The sequence below is a fragment of the Rutidosis leptorrhynchoides genome, chromosome 6 (assembly GCF_046630445.1).
Source record: "Rutidosis leptorrhynchoides isolate AG116_Rl617_1_P2 chromosome 6, CSIRO_AGI_Rlap_v1, whole genome shotgun sequence".
In the NCBI taxonomy this organism is placed as follows: Eukaryota; Viridiplantae; Streptophyta; class Magnoliopsida; order Asterales; family Asteraceae; genus Rutidosis; species Rutidosis leptorrhynchoides.
Window position 1 is genome coordinate 374,637,878 of NC_092338.1, and position 19,764 is coordinate 374,657,641.

At 34.8% G+C, this 19,764-nt stretch overlaps 2 protein-coding genes across 2 annotated transcripts; one reads left to right on the top strand and one right to left on the bottom strand.

The window, feature by feature from the left end:
* Positions 1-438: 438 nt before the first annotated feature.
* On the bottom strand, positions 439-1,095 carry LOC139854911 (NDR1/HIN1-like protein 3). The gene has a single exon (XM_071844183.1). It carries the CDS (start codon positions 1,093-1,095, stop codon positions 439-441), a length of 657 nt encoding a protein of 218 aa, XP_071700284.1.
* A 6,801-nt stretch (positions 1,096-7,896) lies between these two features.
* Positions 7,897-10,861, top strand: LOC139854912 (uncharacterized). Its single transcript, XM_071844184.1, has 6 exons — positions 7,897-8,001; positions 8,320-8,418; positions 8,690-8,899; positions 9,102-9,638; positions 9,737-10,631; positions 10,716-10,861. The coding sequence occupies exons 1-6, from the start codon at positions 7,897-7,899 to the stop codon at positions 10,859-10,861; spliced, it is 1,992 nt and encodes a 663-aa protein (XP_071700285.1).
* Positions 10,862-19,764: the final 8,903 nt, after the last annotated feature.

The following is a 19,764-nucleotide window of genomic DNA, read 5'->3' on the forward strand; positions in this document are numbered from 1 at the left end:
CAGTTGGGTTGTATCCGTTGAAGCCTGCAGCTTTGTTTGTATCCCTTGAGAGCAGGTGCATGTGACCAACTAGTCTGACATGCCACTTTTGAATATTCATATATTTATTTTATTTTCTAACATTGGATTGCTATATCCTTCCTTTGTATATTAGTTGATCCATTTAAAATAACACATAACCCAATCAAGGGTTATTTGGAATGAACTTATGGAGACACAAATCACAATTTGGTACGGAGCTGTATAATACTCCAGATAAACACATATACCCCCTTCTATACAAACATAACAATTCATCAAATTAATTACCATCCAAAACATTAAAAAAATCAAGTAGACAATTATATTCTCTTGAAAGAGTTGCATTTACAACTAATTTAAAATATACACAGTATATATATATATATATATATATATATATAGGAACATACTTCTGTATCAAATCGCAGATGAAACCTCCTCATCTATCGAACTCAATGGAACTTCCAAATTATCAAACATATACTCGTATGCATTTTGCTCCGTGACCAACATAGCTCTAGCCCTTATCACAGTTCTCACTTTCACACCAATTTTAAAAACACCACTTTTAATTTCTGATTCATAAACCAACTTCTCATCTCCATGATTCAATTGCAATACTCGTTCGCCTCTTAATACAACATTCACAAAACTTTTCTCCTGATTAGCCAGTAATAAAAAAACGTCCGACATCTCTTTCGTCCCCAATCGCTCGTTTTGATACATCAAGTTGACATCAATTTTATCAAATTGTATACCCACTATGCTGTAAGGGTTTCTAAAGGTAATCTTAGCCGCAACGCAAAAGTACAACGTGTTGTTTGTTGGCGAGAGAATGAATCGAGTGAGAGTGACGTCATCAACCTCAACCCTTGGGATGGTAGAAGTTGTGATCACTCCGAAGGTAAGAACGAAAATCACGAATAAAATTAAGCATAAAATAAATTTATCTTCTATACAGAGTCTTATATAAGATGATTCACTTTCAGAACTTTGGTCGGAGTTGATGTTTTGCAGGACCGGATGATCGCAGACGATTACGATTTTTTCTTGTTCTCGTATCAATGACGTCATGATTAAAATTGGTGAGACTGAATGGTAGGATTTTAGAGTACGTTGAAGTTAATTGATACTTAAATGTATATATTGGTTAACCTAGCTAGTTATAATGGATTAGGATTGATGGCTGACAAAATCGAATTACCAGAAACACAAAGCTCACGGTTTTTTTTTGATTTCTCACGTAAACAAAATATATATAATCAACTCAAAAGCTCCATTATTTTATAAACTCCAACAATAAGTTCAAATAAAGATAAAGTAAAGATTAAAGATAAACATGAAAATTCAAACTAAAATATAACTCTTTGACCACTTCTACTTCCAACTCTTCATATTGTTATCCGGGAAATTGATGAAAATACACTTTTTTTTAAGGCTTCAAATAAAATACACTTTTTTAAAAAAAATTGCCTTTTTACACCATTCGGTAGACGGAATTTCTGTCTACCACCTTTATCTGTCGTCTACTACCATTTTTACAAAGTAGTAGACAGTAACAACAAGGTAGTAGACAGTGAGAACAAAGCAGTAGACAGCCAATTACAAGGTAGCTGACCGTCTACTGCCTTGTTGTTACTGTCTACTACCTTGTTGTAGGTGTCGACTGATATGTATTATTGGTGTCGACACCTACAACAAGGTAGTAGATAATAACAAGGCAGTAGACGGTCAGCTACCTTGTAATTGGCTGTCTACTGCTTTGTTCTCACTGTCTACTACCTTGTTGTTACTGTCTACTACTTTGTAAAAATGGTAGTAGACGACAGATAAAGGTGGTAGACAGAAATTCCGTCTACCGAATGGTGTAAAAAGACAATTTTTTTTAAAAAGTGTATTTTGTTTGAAGCCTTAAAAAAAGTGTATTTTGAACAATTTCCGTTGTTATCCTATTCCAACTCTGCGGATTCCAAGTCCCCAATCCAAACTCTCTTGTTCGGCCCAAAGCTGTTCAAGTATTTCAGCCCAATAACTCTCTAATTCAATCTGTGCAAGCCCAACATTATTGCCCAATGCTACATCAATCCATTTACTGTAAATCGATCAAGTGTCCTCATTTCCGAAAGTCTTTAACAATATGCCATAAAATAATCGAAATTGCGAGTAATGCCCTCTTTCCACGCATTACGCACCACGCATGATGCGTGCAAACCCCGTGTGTGATGCGTGTTTCCGAGATACTCAGCGAGACAACCTTTTTTGCTCGTAAACACGCACCAAAAACCACGCAATACGCACCGTACATGGTGCTTGGTGTTTGGTGCATTGTGTTTTGTGCTTGGTGCTTGTTGGGCAAGAACCTTGAATGAACGTATCTTTTGAATTAAAGCTCCAATTTAGTCACTGTTTTGGCAAAAGATACGTCAATTCAAAGATACGTCCATTCAAAGATGTGACACTTTGGCACCAAACACCAAGCACCACGCACTGTCGGTATGCTTGGAGCGTGGTGCGAGTTTGCGAGAAAAAATGCATGTCTCGCTGAATATCTCGTACACACGCATCACGCACGGGCTTGCGCGCATCATGTGTGGTGCGTGGACTGAGGGCATTTCGTGCAATTTCAAAAATTTGAGGGCATATTGTTAAACACTTAAAGAAATGGGGGCATTTTAACCGAATTCCCTTACAAAAATGATTGTTATTTAATAGATGGCATTTCCACATTAGTTAGTATTTATCGTTCCGAATTCTTTGAAGTGGATCATAACATTGGTTTTTTTGAAGGCCATGTGAAGGAAGGTTCACTCCCTACTCCCGTGTCGGGGATTAGGATTGGGTGTTCTTCGTCAAAGGTTTCATCATATGCGAAGAAAAAAATCAGGGGGCAAGAAATTTAATCGATTGAAGGTTAACGGTGTGGTTGTTAAGCCGATCATAAAGACTCGAAAATGTAAAGGTAAAGCGGCTGTCAGTTAGTGTTTGAACAATTTTGATGTTTTATGTTATTTGTGGTTTTTTGGTTAGATTTCCGTTTTTGTATTGTATATTGTAGTTGATTGATTGTGTTCGTGACCGTCTTTGTGATCTGGACTATAATTTAGAGTGGTAATATGCATCATTTTTGTAACTCTGCCATATATATGCATTAATAGGTAATGTTCAAAGAACAAGCCTCAAGAAGAAGCAGTGTTCCAAGTATTAAAAACTAACCACAACATGTTAAATGTTGAACAGAACAACATGATAGAACTGGTTACATGTCACCACTATGGCTCGATGCAGTATCATACATGTCATCAAACTTACTTACTATGACATTTGTACTGCAGCCAAAGGGCATAACAAAGGAAGCAACTGCATAATGGGAATCGGTTCTTAAGATGCATGATATTCATAAATGATATTAAAAGCTTGTGTTTTCTATTAAAACCAAATGATATGAAAACACTACTAAATGTTACTAATTACTAACCTTGTGTTGTAGCTCATGTGGTAGTGGTCTGCCTCGTTTAGCGAGAGGTCAGGAGTTCAACTCCCGTAGGGTGTAGCATTGCACACAAAGTTGTCCCTTTACACTTGAATTCCACCCAAGGGTGCCTTTCGCACATCGCATTGTGGGGGCAGTGGGGGAGGGGGTTTTACCGCCCATGCCCTTTGATTGGGTCGGGTTTCCTCCTGGGCAGCAGTTGGTGGTGGGTTATGCAACTGCAGGGAGATGAGCACGTGGGTGGTTAACCCCCCACCCCCCCTCCCCCTGAGTGATCCCGTACTTTTGTTAAAAAAATGTTGCTAACTACTGTAATTAGGGTCATGCTATTATAAATATTGTATTATGCTCATTTTGGACCCATTACAAATAACAGTAACCAAAGCTAACAGTGACATAAATTTTTTAGACCCATTACACTCTTATTATAGCATTATAAATGTAATAGTGACCCATTGTAGCATTATCAAATTTCTTAGGTGACCTATTACAAATAACAGTGACACATTAAAGCATTTTAATTTTTTTGACCCATTACACTTAAATAGGTGTTGGGAATAAAACGCGTGAGCCCTAACAAGACTTGATAACCCTAAGTTATCAAACCCACTTACAATAAACGAAAATAGTTGATGTATACGATGAAATTAATTAGAAAAAATGATAAAGACAAGAGAATTTATCGAGGTTATATGTAATCACGAATGATTACTTTAATCATGTGCCACCAAAGAAAGTTCTTTTATTAATAATTTTCGTGAATACATGTATGAGTTACAATAGGATGCTTAAATAGGTAAAACAGTCAAGGAAGGAGTTTTGGGAGCAAGAAAACGTGATTTTAGAATTTTCTCCCAGTCAGTCCCGACTCGCGATCGCGAGGCTCTAAGCTTTACCATTCTCGCGATCGTGAAATGCCCTCGACAGCAAATTCCAGTCGCGAACTCAGGACTCGCGATCTTGAACACTTTCATGACAAACAACCAAAGCAACTTAGATTAAGCTATCTTATCTTTCATGACAAACTAAAACTAAACCACTTATACACTAACAAAAACATCTATGCTAAATCACCGCCATTTCAATTTCCATATTTCCTCTACTCCCAATGATCTTTTGACTTTCAGAGTCTAACAGTTTGACTCTAATATATTCTTGAGCAATTACCGTTAATTCATGCTCATTTCTTTTCTTTCCATTGAATATGCAAAACTCTGTCATTTTCATTATTGACCCATTTGACTTCATCAACTTTGTCAACTAATCTGGGATATGCACTTGATTTAACACCGGAAATCTGGATCTATTAATATTTTATGGTGGATGTATCGTCTTCCTTTCCTTTATGCATAGTTATAATCCTTAAGGATTGCTTGTATAATCCTAAAGGATAGTTGGTTATCAACTAAAAAATTCATAAAAGTATGTATATGCATATATTTTAGTATGTATATAATATATATGTATAGATGTATTTTGAGTGATAATGGATATGTCTATTGATGATAAATTGTCATTCATATCTGATCCATGAAATATAAAGATCATCCATATCCATTTCCATCCATTTAGATCATCCATTGCCATCTCAGCTACTCCTGACTCCAACCAATCCAAAATGTCATCATCTACTTTTTTATTGTAGCCTCTTGGCCATGGCGGACCTCTAGTATTACGGAGAGTCGAGACAAAAGCTTGTATTTGAAAATTACACAAGCGAAATACCATCATACCAAACAAAATGAAAATGTTTATTTATGATTTTTCCTAAACGTACCTCTGGATAGCCCTTAACTGCGTGGTTTTGCTATCAAAGATCAAGTGAAGTATATTATAAGAAGCATACATGTTTGTCTTCTTGGTAACCTTTATGTGTGCCGCCAAAATCTACAAGTAATCACAAAATGTATGATCAGCCGATTCATGTACATCAGTACATATACTGATATACTAGTAAAGATTATCAAAGGAAAGCAAAGAGACAAAACACTTGAGCTGGAAATTTAATCCATATACTTATTAATGATTAATGGGCTGATGGATAAAATCATACGACCAGCTAGAAAGTGAACGAGGTGAAACTGAAAGTCGTTCAAACTAGTTTTGTAATGCATATTTTATAGGAGGTATTATAGTAATCATTAAAAGTCTTAATGTGTTTTATTGCCAGTGACATTGATAAATGTAAAACTTCTTAGGGTTAAAAGGTGTTTCAGACAACCCAACCTGTTTTGAGCTTTCCCAATTCGTTACAAGTTTGACCCGAATCCAATTTGACCTATAAACCCTGACCCGCCATTTTTACACCTTCAACAAAAACCACAGAATGAAAGATGATTACCGGTCATAATTATCATCATTGTGCAACACTTGAATGTACTTCGCGTAATAATGTCGATAAAAGCTATGTATTTCCAATTTAAGAAATAATATTGTATTGTATGTATCCATATAGTAACATCTAACATGATATGACGAAGTTTATGAGTATCAACTTAACATAAATATACCTAAAATTTTGTAATGCTTCCTCTACTTTCTTTCTATTAAAAAATAATTATAATTCTTCCTAGCTTCATCTTCTGCAGATTTGACTTTTTCTTCAAAATAATTCTTTGACTTTAACAGTCATGGGATAATATAAACTGAACGCGAACACATTGAAGGATCTACCTAACCAATAAACCTGCAATTTGACATATAATCAAAAATACTAAAATTAGTTAGGTTACATTACCAATTGTGTTCGAGTTCATGAAGAATTAGGGTTTAAACTTACCTTTTCTGGACAGGCATAAAACATTCGACCTGGGTTACGTGAAGTCCATGAAGTTCGTACAATTGCTCGACGACCTTACCAGCCCATTTCGAATTAGGGTTTGTAATATGGGTATTATTTGATCGACGGGTTTAATTTGAAAGAAGGAGGTAACTGATGTTAATAATGGAATGAAATAGGTTTTAGGGAGTAAAAGGTTAGAATATGCTAAAAGTACCAAATTACTCATCACACCCAAATCACATGATAGATCAATCAAACGTGATGCACGGACCACCCACATTCATTTTTTAAAGAAAAAATTACGCCGTTTATACATGTGGTTTGTTTACATTTGCATCATAACACCTAAACTTCTTTTTTTACGTAGTTGGTATCTCAGCTTTGCTTAACTATCATGGTTGGCACCCCAACCTAAATGCCGTCAAAATGTGATTTGTTTACATTTGCATCATAGCACATAAACTTCTTTTTTTACGTAGTTGGTATCTCAGCTTTGCTTAACTATCATGGTTGGCACCCCAACCTAAATGCCGTCAAAATTTAATAGTTAACCTTGGTATCTCAGCTTTGCTTAACTATCATGGTTGGCACCCCAACCTAAATGCCGTCAAAATTTAATAGTTAACCTCTCACATTATACAGTCATAAAAGCACAAGGACTAATAGTGTAATACAATAAACGTTTAGGGACTATCCATGCTTTTGCATAAACACAACCCAAATTTCACCTATAATTTAAGCAAATACCAATAATAATGTGAAAACATGAACGACTAATTATTGTCAGGCCCGGCCAATGGGGGTGCGCAACTGGAACATTTGCAAGGGCCCAGAAATTTTAGGGGCCCATAATTTTTTTTTTTCATAAATACCGACTCGAGGCCAAGCTAGCAAAGCCCAAAAGAAGACTTGCAAGGCCGGCTAGCAAGACCATGTAGTAACTATTCGTGCTTCTTTAATCCGTCATATATATCTCCTGGAAAATTGTTCTCAAAACCGATGTGGGAACTGGGAAAATAATTAGGTAATATTACGTTTTTAAGGGCAGCTTGCTTTATTTAATTTTTTTTGCCACGTTATCCTAAAACCTTGAATTTACAAATTCTTCATAATCTCACAAGACTTATTATGCATTTTCTTTATCCGTTTCTTTTCCCCACGTCATCCAAAAACAAATAACGGGATTTACTAATTGATCATGATCACACATTCTCTCTCTTTTCTCAACATGTTATATTATTTATGATAAGTTATTTACAATACTAATCCTTTTGAGTGTTAAATTGATTTAAGTTGTATACACATGTAAGTAAGAAAACAATACATGACGATCATGGCTAATACTTTATAGGGAACAATCTCGTTGTATTTAAGTAGTTATATGTTCTCTTAAGTCTCCTGTAATTTCATTTTGGTATGCTCTCTCATACCTTTTTGTACCAACTTTTACAATTTTAATAAAAGTCTTGCCTTTCAAAAAAAAAAAAAAAAAAAAAAAAAAAAAAAACATATGAACTTGTAATTTTTCAAACTAGTCAACCTTCACTGGCTTTGTCATAATCATGTCTGCGACTTGAACTTGCGTGTTGTAATACTTCAATCAATGATTCCTTCACTAATTCTTTGTCATGAAGTACCGAATACTGTACCGATTGTAACGGTACGGTACTTGTACGGTACGAATACGGTATCGGAAACGGAAACTCGGGTACCAGTGCTCAAACCTATTTAGGAGGGGGCCTTTTTTCTCGGATCGCACAGGGCATCATATTATATAGGACCGGCCCTGATTATTGTATTTCGAATTTTGAGTCTCAAACTATTTTAACATTTAAATGTCAAAAAAACTATAGATCTAAATCTAATTCTCAACAATCAATATCGCGGCTTAGTGTGTTTGGTTGTAATCATTTAATTGTAATTGTTAGAATATTACTCCATATGAAATCTACTCAAATTTTACCAATCAGCTGCTTTACATATTTTCGGATTTTGAGTGTTTTTTTTTAACTGTTTAATTGTTCAGAAGTTGTATCCGTTTCTTGGACCTCTCATGAGAAAAACCAGTGAAACATATCGCAACTTTTCAGTGATCAAGAGCCTGAGACAATGTGAGAGCCTTGAGGTATGTTAATGCTATAAAATCCATTAAACTGTTCTTTAAGCCTATGCATTTTAGATTAGGACTAGTAATACTAATTAGAAATAATTGTGCCGTTGATCCCTCGGTTTTACCCCAAAAAGCAAACAGCGTCCCTCGAGTTTTTTTTGGCTTTCAGAATCCCTCTATTATCACTCTTTGTGTTTACGCGTCCCTCCGTCAGTCAGACGTCAAAGTTGGACGTTAAGTGCCATCACGTGCATGAAACGTGATGGCTATTTTGGTCATTTTGCAGTTTAAACAGATGGCACGTTCGCTTATAAATTTAATGGGTTCCCTCCATCGACGATCAACATCCCCAAATCAATTGCAATTAAAAACCCTAAAAAAAACATTCACAAATCGTTCGATCGAGATGGAATGCTGGTGTGGTCGTCCAGCTGTTGTTCGTATTTCGGGAACAGATGCTAACCCTGGTCGTCGATTCTATTGTTGTGCATCACAGGTAATTATCAAAGACCCTAAATTCGTCCCTAATTGAATGGGAGTGGGTGAAAAGAAAATTGATTATTAAATGTGACTTTGTCTTATTGATATCCAAACAACCAGATTGCCATGAATGGGAGGTGAAAACCTACAAACCCCATCACACTTGCAAACAATCCAGAAAGCTACCATTCTGCATTTACAAATTCTTATCAACCAAGGTGTTGCCCAAATTAGCCACAAATCCCAAAATACCTATTAAAGCTGTTAAGGCTTTTTTGGAAACAGATCTGGAACTTGTAATCTCTGAATATAAAGCATATCGTGCTTTAAAAACTGCAATTAAGGTAATGCAAGGGGACTATCAATCACAGTATGGGGAACTTAGAGATTACATCTTAGAACTGCAGAGGTCTAATCCTGGTACAACTGTGAAACTTGATGTGGAACCTGGTAACCTTAAATCTAAAACTAGGGTTTTCAAAAGAATTTATGTATGTCTGGGAGCACTCAAGAAAGGATTCAAGGCAATTGGTAGAGATTTGTTGGGATTAGATGGTTGTTTCATGAAAGAACCTGCAAAAGGTTGTACTTTAACTGCTGTTGGTGTTGATTCCAACAATGGCATTTATCCTGTAGCATATGCCATTGTAGAGCTAGAATGTGGAGCTTCTTGGACTTGGTTTTTAAAATGTTTGGGTGAAGATCTTGATTTGTGCAGCAACTCTAACTTTACATTCATATCAGACAGACAAAAGGTATTGTTTGTTTATATTCATACCTAATTATTCATTCATATCTAATTAATTGTTATTAGGGTTTGGTTAATGTTATTTTGATTAATTTATGTTATTAGGGTTTGGTACATGCTGTAGAGAATTTGTTTCCATGTGCTGAGCACAGACATTGTTTAAGGCATATTCATGGCAATATGAAAGGTTCATTTAGAGGAGTGGCATATAAAAATCACTTGTGGAGGTGTGCCACTGTGACAACTGTACCTGAGTTTGAACATGCAATGAACCAGTTAAAAGAATTTGATAATGCTGCTTATGTTTGGTTAAGTGATATCCCTCCTCATCAATGGGCAAGGAGTCACTTCACTGGGAGGGCTGTTTCTGATGTTTTACTTAGCAATATGTGTGAGGTTTTTAATAGATGGCTTATTGATGCAAGAGACAAACCCATTGTCACAGCTCTAGAGTACATTAGGGAGTATTGTATGAAAAGGATTGTGAATGTTATCAAGAAAAAGTCAAAGTGTGATGGCCCTTTAAGTATTGGAGCTGCTAAAGTTTTTGAAAAAATTAAATCTGAAGCTAACAAGTGCACTGTTTTATGGGGAGTAAACCAAAAATACCAAGTTAGTGGACCAGCAATCAATGGACAACCAGCTGAGCAGTTTGTTGTTGATATGGAGACCAGAACTTGTGCCTGTAGAAAGTGGGAGTTAACTGGCATACCATGCAAACATGCAGTTGCAGTCAACTGGAATATGGTTGAAAATGGTTTTGAAGTTGGTGATCCAGAAACTTGGGTTCATTCTGTGTATCAGTTAACTACTTGGAACAATACCTATCAGTTTACAATTGAGCCTTTGAATGGCAGGCATTTATGGCAAAAATCTGGTGATTTGTACACACTCGTGGCTCCAAAAAAGATTTCCACTCCTCGAAGAGCTAAGAAAAAAAGAAGGATGTCTGCAAATGAAGTTGATGAGATTGGTGAAGGAGGAAAACTGTCAACACAAGGTAACAGTTATTTAACTTTTACAATTTTTTCCTATTTACTTAGTTTAAATTTCTTAGCATGGTTGTTTTCCTATGTAACTATAGGTAAGTTGAAGAAGTGTGGATCATGTGAAGAGTATGGACATAATAAGAGAGGTTGTCCTAAAGGAAAAGGGGATGCATCTACTAGTGGTGGTGGAAGTGTGAATAAGAAGGGAAAGGCTGCAGCAATTGGGAAGAAGAAGAAATAGATAATTCTGTTGGATCTTTTGTTATGGTTGTGAACTTGAACAATTCTACCTGTCTTTTGGTACTTGTGTAATGGTGTGATGAGTAAACTAATTGTCTTTTGGTACTTGGATCTTTTGTTTAGTGTTTATGTAATGGTAGTAAACTAATTGTCTTATGTTCACTATGTAATGGTTGTTTTAATTTGACATTTCAAGTTGTTTCCATTGTTATTTGATGTTACATGTTCAAATCAGGTTAAAGACAATTGCAATTGCATTTTTGGATAACAAAAACTGAATAGGGAAGCAAATTGCAATTGCATTTTGGTACCTGTGTTGCATTACATCAACAATTGTATATGTTTACATTCTAAAAACACATCTTGATCAAATAACCTTTCATTTCATTCATTACTTCAACATCCATACACTGATTTCATTTACATATAGCCACAATAAAACTAAACCTTCCAAAACATACCAAACACATGCTAAACCAAAAGCTTCCAAAACATACCAAGGACATACTAAAATAAAAGCTTCCAAAACACTACATTGTATATCAATTACTAAAGTAATACATAGCAAGCACACACCAACTAAAAATGCACATTAACTTCCAAGTCCTAGAATTTCTTTCTTCATTACGAAGCCGTTCATACACTGTAACTATCACTGGATTCGGAGGATCGTACCATGCAAAGAATGTGCAACTACCCCTCTGCAACATATATAATCCATCAAAATTAATTATACAAATTAGGGACGAATTTAGGGTTTTTGATAATTACCTGTGATGCACAACAATAGAATCGACGACCAGGGTTAGCATCTGTTCCCGAAATACGAACAACAGCTGGACGACCACACCAGCATTCCATCTCGATCGAACGATTTGTGAATGTTTTTTTTAGGGTTTTTAATTGCAATTGATTTGGGGATGTTTGTAACACCCTAGGCAAATCCCACATCGCCCATGGACATGAGTGATCATGGGATTATAAGGTAATACTCACGCTTAAATGACACAACGCGTTTTGGGATCACAGGCTGAGTAGAAGTGCGAGTACGTTGTGGTTAAGCGTGCTCGGGCGAGAGCACTACCAGGATGGGTGACCTCCTGGGAAAGTGCTTCTCGTGTGTGGTCGCCAAGAAAAAGCCGTGCGCCTGCGGGCAAAGCGGACAATATTGTGGTCATGTTAAGCTGGGGTGTTACAGAATGGTATCAGAGCCACTCATGTGCCGTTGGGGGTGGTGGGTCAAACCTCATCGAGGACGATGAGTCCCTAAGGGGGGGTGAATGTAACACCCTAGGCAAATCCCACATCGCCCATGGACATGAGTGATCATGGGATTATAAGGTAATACTCACGCTTAAATGACACAACGCGTTTTGGGATCACAGGCTGAGTAGAAGTGCGAGTACGTTGTGGTTAAGCGTGCTCGGGCGAGAGCACTACCAGGATGGGTGACCTCCTGGGAAAGTGCTTCTCGTGTGTGGTCGCCAAGAAAAAGTCGTGCGCCTGCGGGCAAAGCGGACAATATTGTGGTCATGTTAAGCTGGGGTGTTACAATGTTGATCGTCGATGGAGGGAACCCATTTAATTTATAAGCGAACGTGCCATCTGTTTAAACTGCAAAATGACCAAAATAGCCATCACGTTTCATGCACGTGATGGCACTTAACGTCCAACTTTGACGTCTGATTGACGGAGGGACGCGTAAACACAAAGAGTGATAATAGAGGGATTCTGAAAGCCAAAAAAAACTCGAGGGACGCTGTTTGCTTTTTGGGGTAAAACCAAGGGACCAACGGCACAATTATTTCTACTAATTATAACAAAAATTGATGAACAAGTTAAAGACGAACTATATATCCAAAGAAAAACAGAGCTGAAGATCACAGGTGAAAGCATGTGTTCTCTTTGCAACAAAAAGATAGGAACAAGTGTTTTCGCAGTGTATCCAAACGGAAAAACAATTGTCCAATTTGTTTGCTTCCGAGACTCCCAATCCACCAAAAAAGGAATGCCCTTAAGGAGATGATAGAAGCATATTTATGATGAATTGAAAGGGATTTTTAATTTTTAATTGTAATTGATTGATTGAATTCTTATTTCCTTATTATATGAAATTGATGATTGATCAAATTTGTTGATTAGATATGGAAGTTTGCGAGCACCACAAAATACAATCTCATTGCTCAGTACAAATGGTGGAAGCTGCAGAAATCAAACTTGTGAGGATAATCCCTAAACTTTTAATGTAGTACACTAGTAGTCCTTATGCTTTTATGACTATAGTGTGAGGGGTTAACCATTCACTCTAACGGCAGCTAGGTTGGGGTGCCAACCATGATAGTTAAGCAAAACTGAGGTACCAACTACGCAAAAAAAAAAAGTTTAGATGTTATGATGCAAATGTGAACAAATCACAGGTACCAACGGCGTAATTTTTTCTTTTTTAAACTACAGAGACCAATCACTTCAAAAAAAGGTACAAGAACCAACGACTTCATATATTGTCAACCATAAGAACCAACCGTGCAATATTTTTTTATGTATCGATATAGTAAATATCTATTAGGCCACTTGCAATCGTTCATTTCTTTCACATACATTTTCCCTGCCACATCAGCACAAACCTTTTAACATTCCTTTCACTAAACACTCACAATCATACACTTCATTTCAAACATTAACCAATTTAAAATTATTATTTAAATACAATAAATAAATACAAATAATCAAAAATTCATTAACAAATTATAACCAATTATGTTATTAATTTAATTCACCAAATTATATTATAATTATCACAAATTACAGTACTAATATTAAATACAGAGTAACAAATTAAGGTGGGTTAGAATTTAGAAACGGAACTAACCTCTCCGACAACCATCGTCGGCAACAAAACCATCTCCTGTGAACCCATCTTTACAATGACACCGGTACCCCACCGTCCGATTCTTGATCAAAACATTCCGGCAATCTGCAATCTCGTCCGTTATATATAAATATGGAAGTGGAGAAATACTTTTTATTATTATTTAAAACTTAAAATATAAATATAAATATAGCCATAAACCCTCAAAATTCGAACTGGGCCCACAATCTAGTCTGTTATCGTCGTTGCAGGAGCCATTGGCGATTTGCTGGTGATGGTGGTGACAGGGTGGCGAACGGTGGCGGTGGTGGCTCACGATTGATTGCAAGTGGCCTTATATAATTATATGATAAAGGTTATGAGCATCAGTTTAACATAAATATACCCAAAATTTTGTAATGCTTCCTATACTTTCTTTCTTTTTCTCGGCCAAAATCTAGGTAAATTCTTTAATAATATTTCGTCTATGTATTGGCAAACAAGTCAAGTAGCACTTTAACTTTGTAGAATTGTAGTGGCAAATGTGTTGACTCGCTTCAAGGTTACATAAGATACGTCATTCTAAGACTCAATTACTTACTTTTTACATATATGTCGTAGTGTATAACTTATTCATAATTTACTTGACAATATAAATGTAATATTAGTGTCACAACGGACTAAGTTTGTGAAACAACCCACTAAACTGGTGGTCCAATACTAAGTTTCAATTCAAATAAAGGAAGTCTAAGCATATGGAAGATCTCTAGAATTATCTTATTGGTTCATCTTTAAAATGATGTGAAAACTTTATAGATATCTCTAGAATCATATGTATATAATTGAGGTTTCAAATACATAAATCTTAGCCATTGATTACAACTAATTTTAGCCATCTATTATATAGTTGGAATAGTATAACTAAAGGTGATCTTATTTAACACAACACACCTCATGTATAATCTCTTGTTATCCTCATCAACATAAGTGTGTTTTATAATCCTACTTGATCTCTTTTGATTATTTGAATTGTTGAAGGATCCGAACAAGATTGTCATAAAAAAATTACTCATATTAGTTTGGCTTTATTTTGTTTTTAGTAAAAAATGTTTTGGTATAATATTACGTGTCCTCCACCTAGAGTTTATTTGGATGAAACTAGCTGGAACTAGAACTTGTAGCTGGAGCTTATGGACTGAAGCTTGTAGCTGGAGCTTATTATTTTTTAAAAGTGTTTGTTAAACTAGTTGGAGCTTGTTTTTCAATTCATAAGCTCTACTTTTTTTCATAAGCTACTATAAGTAGTTTATTTTTTAAGAGCTTATGATTTTCATAAACTCTACTTTTTATGTATATTAAACAAAACTTATGACTTGAAGCTTATTAAAATCATAAGCTCAAGCTTCTATAAACTCTCATAAACTCCAATAAACTGGTGTGCCAAACACCCTATATCAAGATTCCACATATTCCAATATATCCAAAATTCTTATTCCAATAAAGTTCTCTTTCACTTACAATTCCGTATCTCATGTTTCGAAAAATATCACAAACTTATAACCTTTCCCATAGTGGATCACTTATTATACAAACCCTATAAACCATAGAAATTTTTTTCTCTAAGTATGGCTTAAGTTTCACATACAAATCAGCAATACATGAAAAGTTGACTAAAATTCCAAGAACCAATAAAGCTATTACACATACGATTTTAAGTTGCTTCGATATACTTCTGTACTCGGTAAATTCATTTTCGATTAGACCCCAATTAGTCCAACAGATAAAGTATAAGGAAGCTGTATAGTAAACAAGAAGAAATTTCATGAACATGACCTCTCCAGCCCACCTAACTGCATCACAGTTCCACACACATGAGCAACGTTTTTGCAAATGCTCATGAACAAAAGAAATAATTAGATATTAAAAAAACCTAAAGATTAAAAGATTGAGTAGAGACTTTATGATGGATTGACTTTTTGATTCCTATTCAACGTTGGCCTTTTCCTGTTCAGATTTGGCCTTTTCATGTTCAGCTTCCCTGATATGGGCTTCAGCTTCCATGAAATGGGCTTCAGCTTCACGTAATGATATGGCCTCCTTCGATTCCGGAGACACTACGTAGATAGGTTAATTTTAACTTTAGTGAGGGAGAAGTTTGTATTATTTTTTGTTTGGAGACACTATGTAGATAGGTTGATTTTAACTTTAGGAAGGGAGAAGTTTATGTTCTTTTTTGTATCTATTTTTCCTAGAAAAACAACGAATACGAATGTTAGCATCTCAAAAGTTTAAACATCTTAAAAATCTAAAGATCTTAAGCACAAAGATATTAAAAATGTAGAGATTTGAAAAAAAAAAACATTCTACCAATAACATATTTGAAGATCTACATATCTAAATTTTTTGAATAACTAAAGATGCAGAGCATGGACTTTTACAAGATTTCATAATATATAGATCTTGAAAATATGAAGATATCTAAAGATTTTGAAATAAAAAGATCTTAAAAATATTGATCTGAAAAAACATATTTTATAAACTAAAAGTAAAAATTGAAAAGTTTAGCAAAACTGGGGTTAATGAAAGAAAGAAATGAAGGTATTGATGTGTGCAGCGGTGTATACGAAATAGATTATATTTTATTACGAAATACTATTAAATACGATACAATTTACACAAGTTATTTATTTATTTATTTATAGAATGTATATACCTAAACCTTGCTACAACACTTATAGGCAGTGTACCTAATCGTAGAGTAGTGTAGTTTTTAGTAAGTCCGGTCCGTTCCACAGGGATCCACTTATTGCGTACACTATATTTTTAACAACTATATATATATATATATATATATATATATATATATATATATATATATATATATATATATATATATATATATATATATAAGTAGTAATATTATTATAAAAGGGGGGTTTACCGTTTAATGACCGGTTTGACAATTTTTATATTTTTGCGTAAAGATAAATGACAATAAAATAAATTGCAATAATTAAAATGACAGTAAATAAAAGTACGATGAAATATGAAATAAAAGTATTATGCTTATTTAAACTTCCGTAATCATGATGCTTGACATTTTGATTTTAATTTATTTCTCTGGGTTAATTGTCCTTTGTCCAGGTTTATTTGATACCTATCTGGTTTTTGTCCATAATAGTCCATCGGTCATAATTATAAAATGCTCATCAAATTAACCTTATTCCCGAAGTCAAATATTCCAACTAATTAGGGATTTAAACTGTAACAAGGTTTAAATACTTTGTTAATAATTACACCAGGTTATCGACTGCGTGTAATCCAAGGTTTTAATACTTTGTTAACAATTACACCAATTACCCTTGTATGTAATCCACTCCTGTTTTAATTAGTTCATGATATATTAATTTATCCACTTGGCCAAAATGAATAATCAATTACCCAATCCAATTGATTAATTAATTGATTGTAAACGATGTCGTATAAACGTCACTAAATAGGACATTCGTAATCATTTTAATAATTATTAGATTAACTAATTTGAAGATAGGTTCGACAGGTTCCAATGAGTTGTCATTCAATTAGACAATACCCCCCCGCCTATTAATAGTCAATAGTCCAATGTTCACAAGTGTCGGTCTTTTGTCCAAACCCTAATTATGGTGCAAAATCCAATAACCCCGTCTTTAATATTTAGTCTAACATCACGATTACTTCGGCTTAAATAAGAATAATAATAACTTAGTTACGAGACATTAATTTAAAAAGGAAGAACATAGCTTACAGTGATTATTTATAGTATAGCGTTACACGGACAGAGTTTCGACTTTAAAACCCGTAAAACATTTCTTACAATAACCTTATTATTATTAACTTAAATTAAAATTAAAATTATAATATAAATATAAATATATAGATTGAGAATCATAGAAACGGAAAAGAAAAAGATGTGTTTCATTCGGCCGAAAACGTTGCCTTTTATAGGACTTGGCCAGCTACAGTATCCCATGCGATCGCATGGGATTTGATCTTCCTGGCCATGCGATCGCATAGCCTCCTTGGACGTGATATTTTTCTTTTCAAAACGTGGGCTGCTGAGTTATTATAATATATAATATAATATATATAATTATATATATATATTATATTATATTCTTGTGCATAGTAGACTTGTAATTTTAGGTCCGTTGTCTCGCGCGTTGATGCTCGGTTTATGTCTCGGTTCTGGATTTTCGAACGTCTTTTCGTATGCTTTAATATCTTGTACTTTATGTTTCGCAATTTGTAATTTGCACAAAAAATTATTTTCCTTAACTCTCAAAATCCGTGCAAGTCTTTAACTCACTTTTAGTGGCACTTTTGAGTGCACTATGGCTTTAGTGGCACTTTTCAAGCTTTAGTGGCACTTTTTCTTCAATTCTTTAAGCTTCGTGCTTCGTCTTCATATTTATTTATTTAAACAATTACAACTTAAAAATAGAATAATTACAACTAAAAGCTTTACATATTGGGATGATATTGCGACTAAATATATGTTCATTTGGTGCACTATCAAATATCCCCACACTTGAACGTTGCTTGTCCTCAAGCAATACATAACTTGAAATTAAATCACACTTCACTCGAATCACTTTTTTATTCTCACACTTTATACATCAGTGATTTTGATACAGCGGTATAAACAATGATAGTAACGATGTGGTTTACAGTCCCACATGACTATAAAAATTTAGATCCTTTAAGAAAATTGGATCTTTATGAAAACATTTGATCTTTTGAAAATTCATTCTAGCTTTTACCCTAGATAAGTTTTCCGGAATAACCCTTCACCGGTGTTTGCAAAATGTTTTTATGGGTTTATTGGGTTTCAGATTTTAGAATTTTAGCTCAAAACTTGTGGTTTTGTGTCACCCACTTGCTAACCTTGTATTAGGAAAACACACGTCCAGTATACTTGCTCCGTATATTACCTTTCGGTAAACTACCTTCCGGTTGTAAAGGAAAGCTTTGAACAAGCAACTGTTAATGCAATGTCTAATGACATGCAGATGTTCATGGTCCACAACGTGTCGGATGCAATTACTATCCTTTGTAGAAGAAATAGTAAAGATCATCCTATAATTTTTCGGTCTGGCACAAGGTCCTGTCTTCGACCATGCTATGCAACCACCGTTCTTATGGTTGACACCCGATTTGGTTCAGGTGACCTAATGAATTTCGATGAATTCTTAGAATTTTACGTTCAATGGTAATGAACGCATTGAAAATAGGTTTTTAGAAAACAAATCGTTTTTAATTTGATCAAAATATTTTCTCGTTCAAGCTCGAGTTTAGATATCATCGAATTCCATGAGTTTGTAATTATCAATCTTTAAGGTCAATATCAAGGATTGAGTAATATCAGGCTTAAATGCTGATTATTAATCTTTAAGGAGATTATCCTTTCTGGGAGTCTGATTCAGTAGTCTTATCAAGTTAATTTGCACGGCGCCCTCCCCATTTTACGAGATAGATCCTCTCATGGATAGGATAAGTCTGACCACTTGGCGACCCTGTTTGATACCGAGGTCCGTGGATTTCCTGCTAATTTTAGAGATGACTTTTCTAGATTTTTCGTCAACCTACAGCTGGTCTGGACGACAACTTCCTGACCTAAATCAAGAAGCGCTTGTCTTTTTCGGAAGACTTTACTTTCTTTTAATGATGGAATTGATTCATCGTGTAGATCCATCTTTCTTTCAAATATATTACAGTAAATCGGGTAAAACTGATTAGTTTAGTCCAAAGCAAAAGTACCTGCAATAATCTTGTACAAAAATATGTGATATATGATTTAAAGAACTTCGTGAATTCTTCCCACACATGGCTTTTATTGATTTTTTTCTTTGCCTTTTTATTCTCTTCTATTCCATTTTAAATGAATTCAAGCGTTTTGGGTTGTTTCTCAATTTATGTCCTTTCCGAGGTAACAATAATTTCGGTATTATCACCTAGTTTTATCATTCATAAATATGTATAAACATGATTTTGAATTATTTAGTTGAAATTTTTTCAAA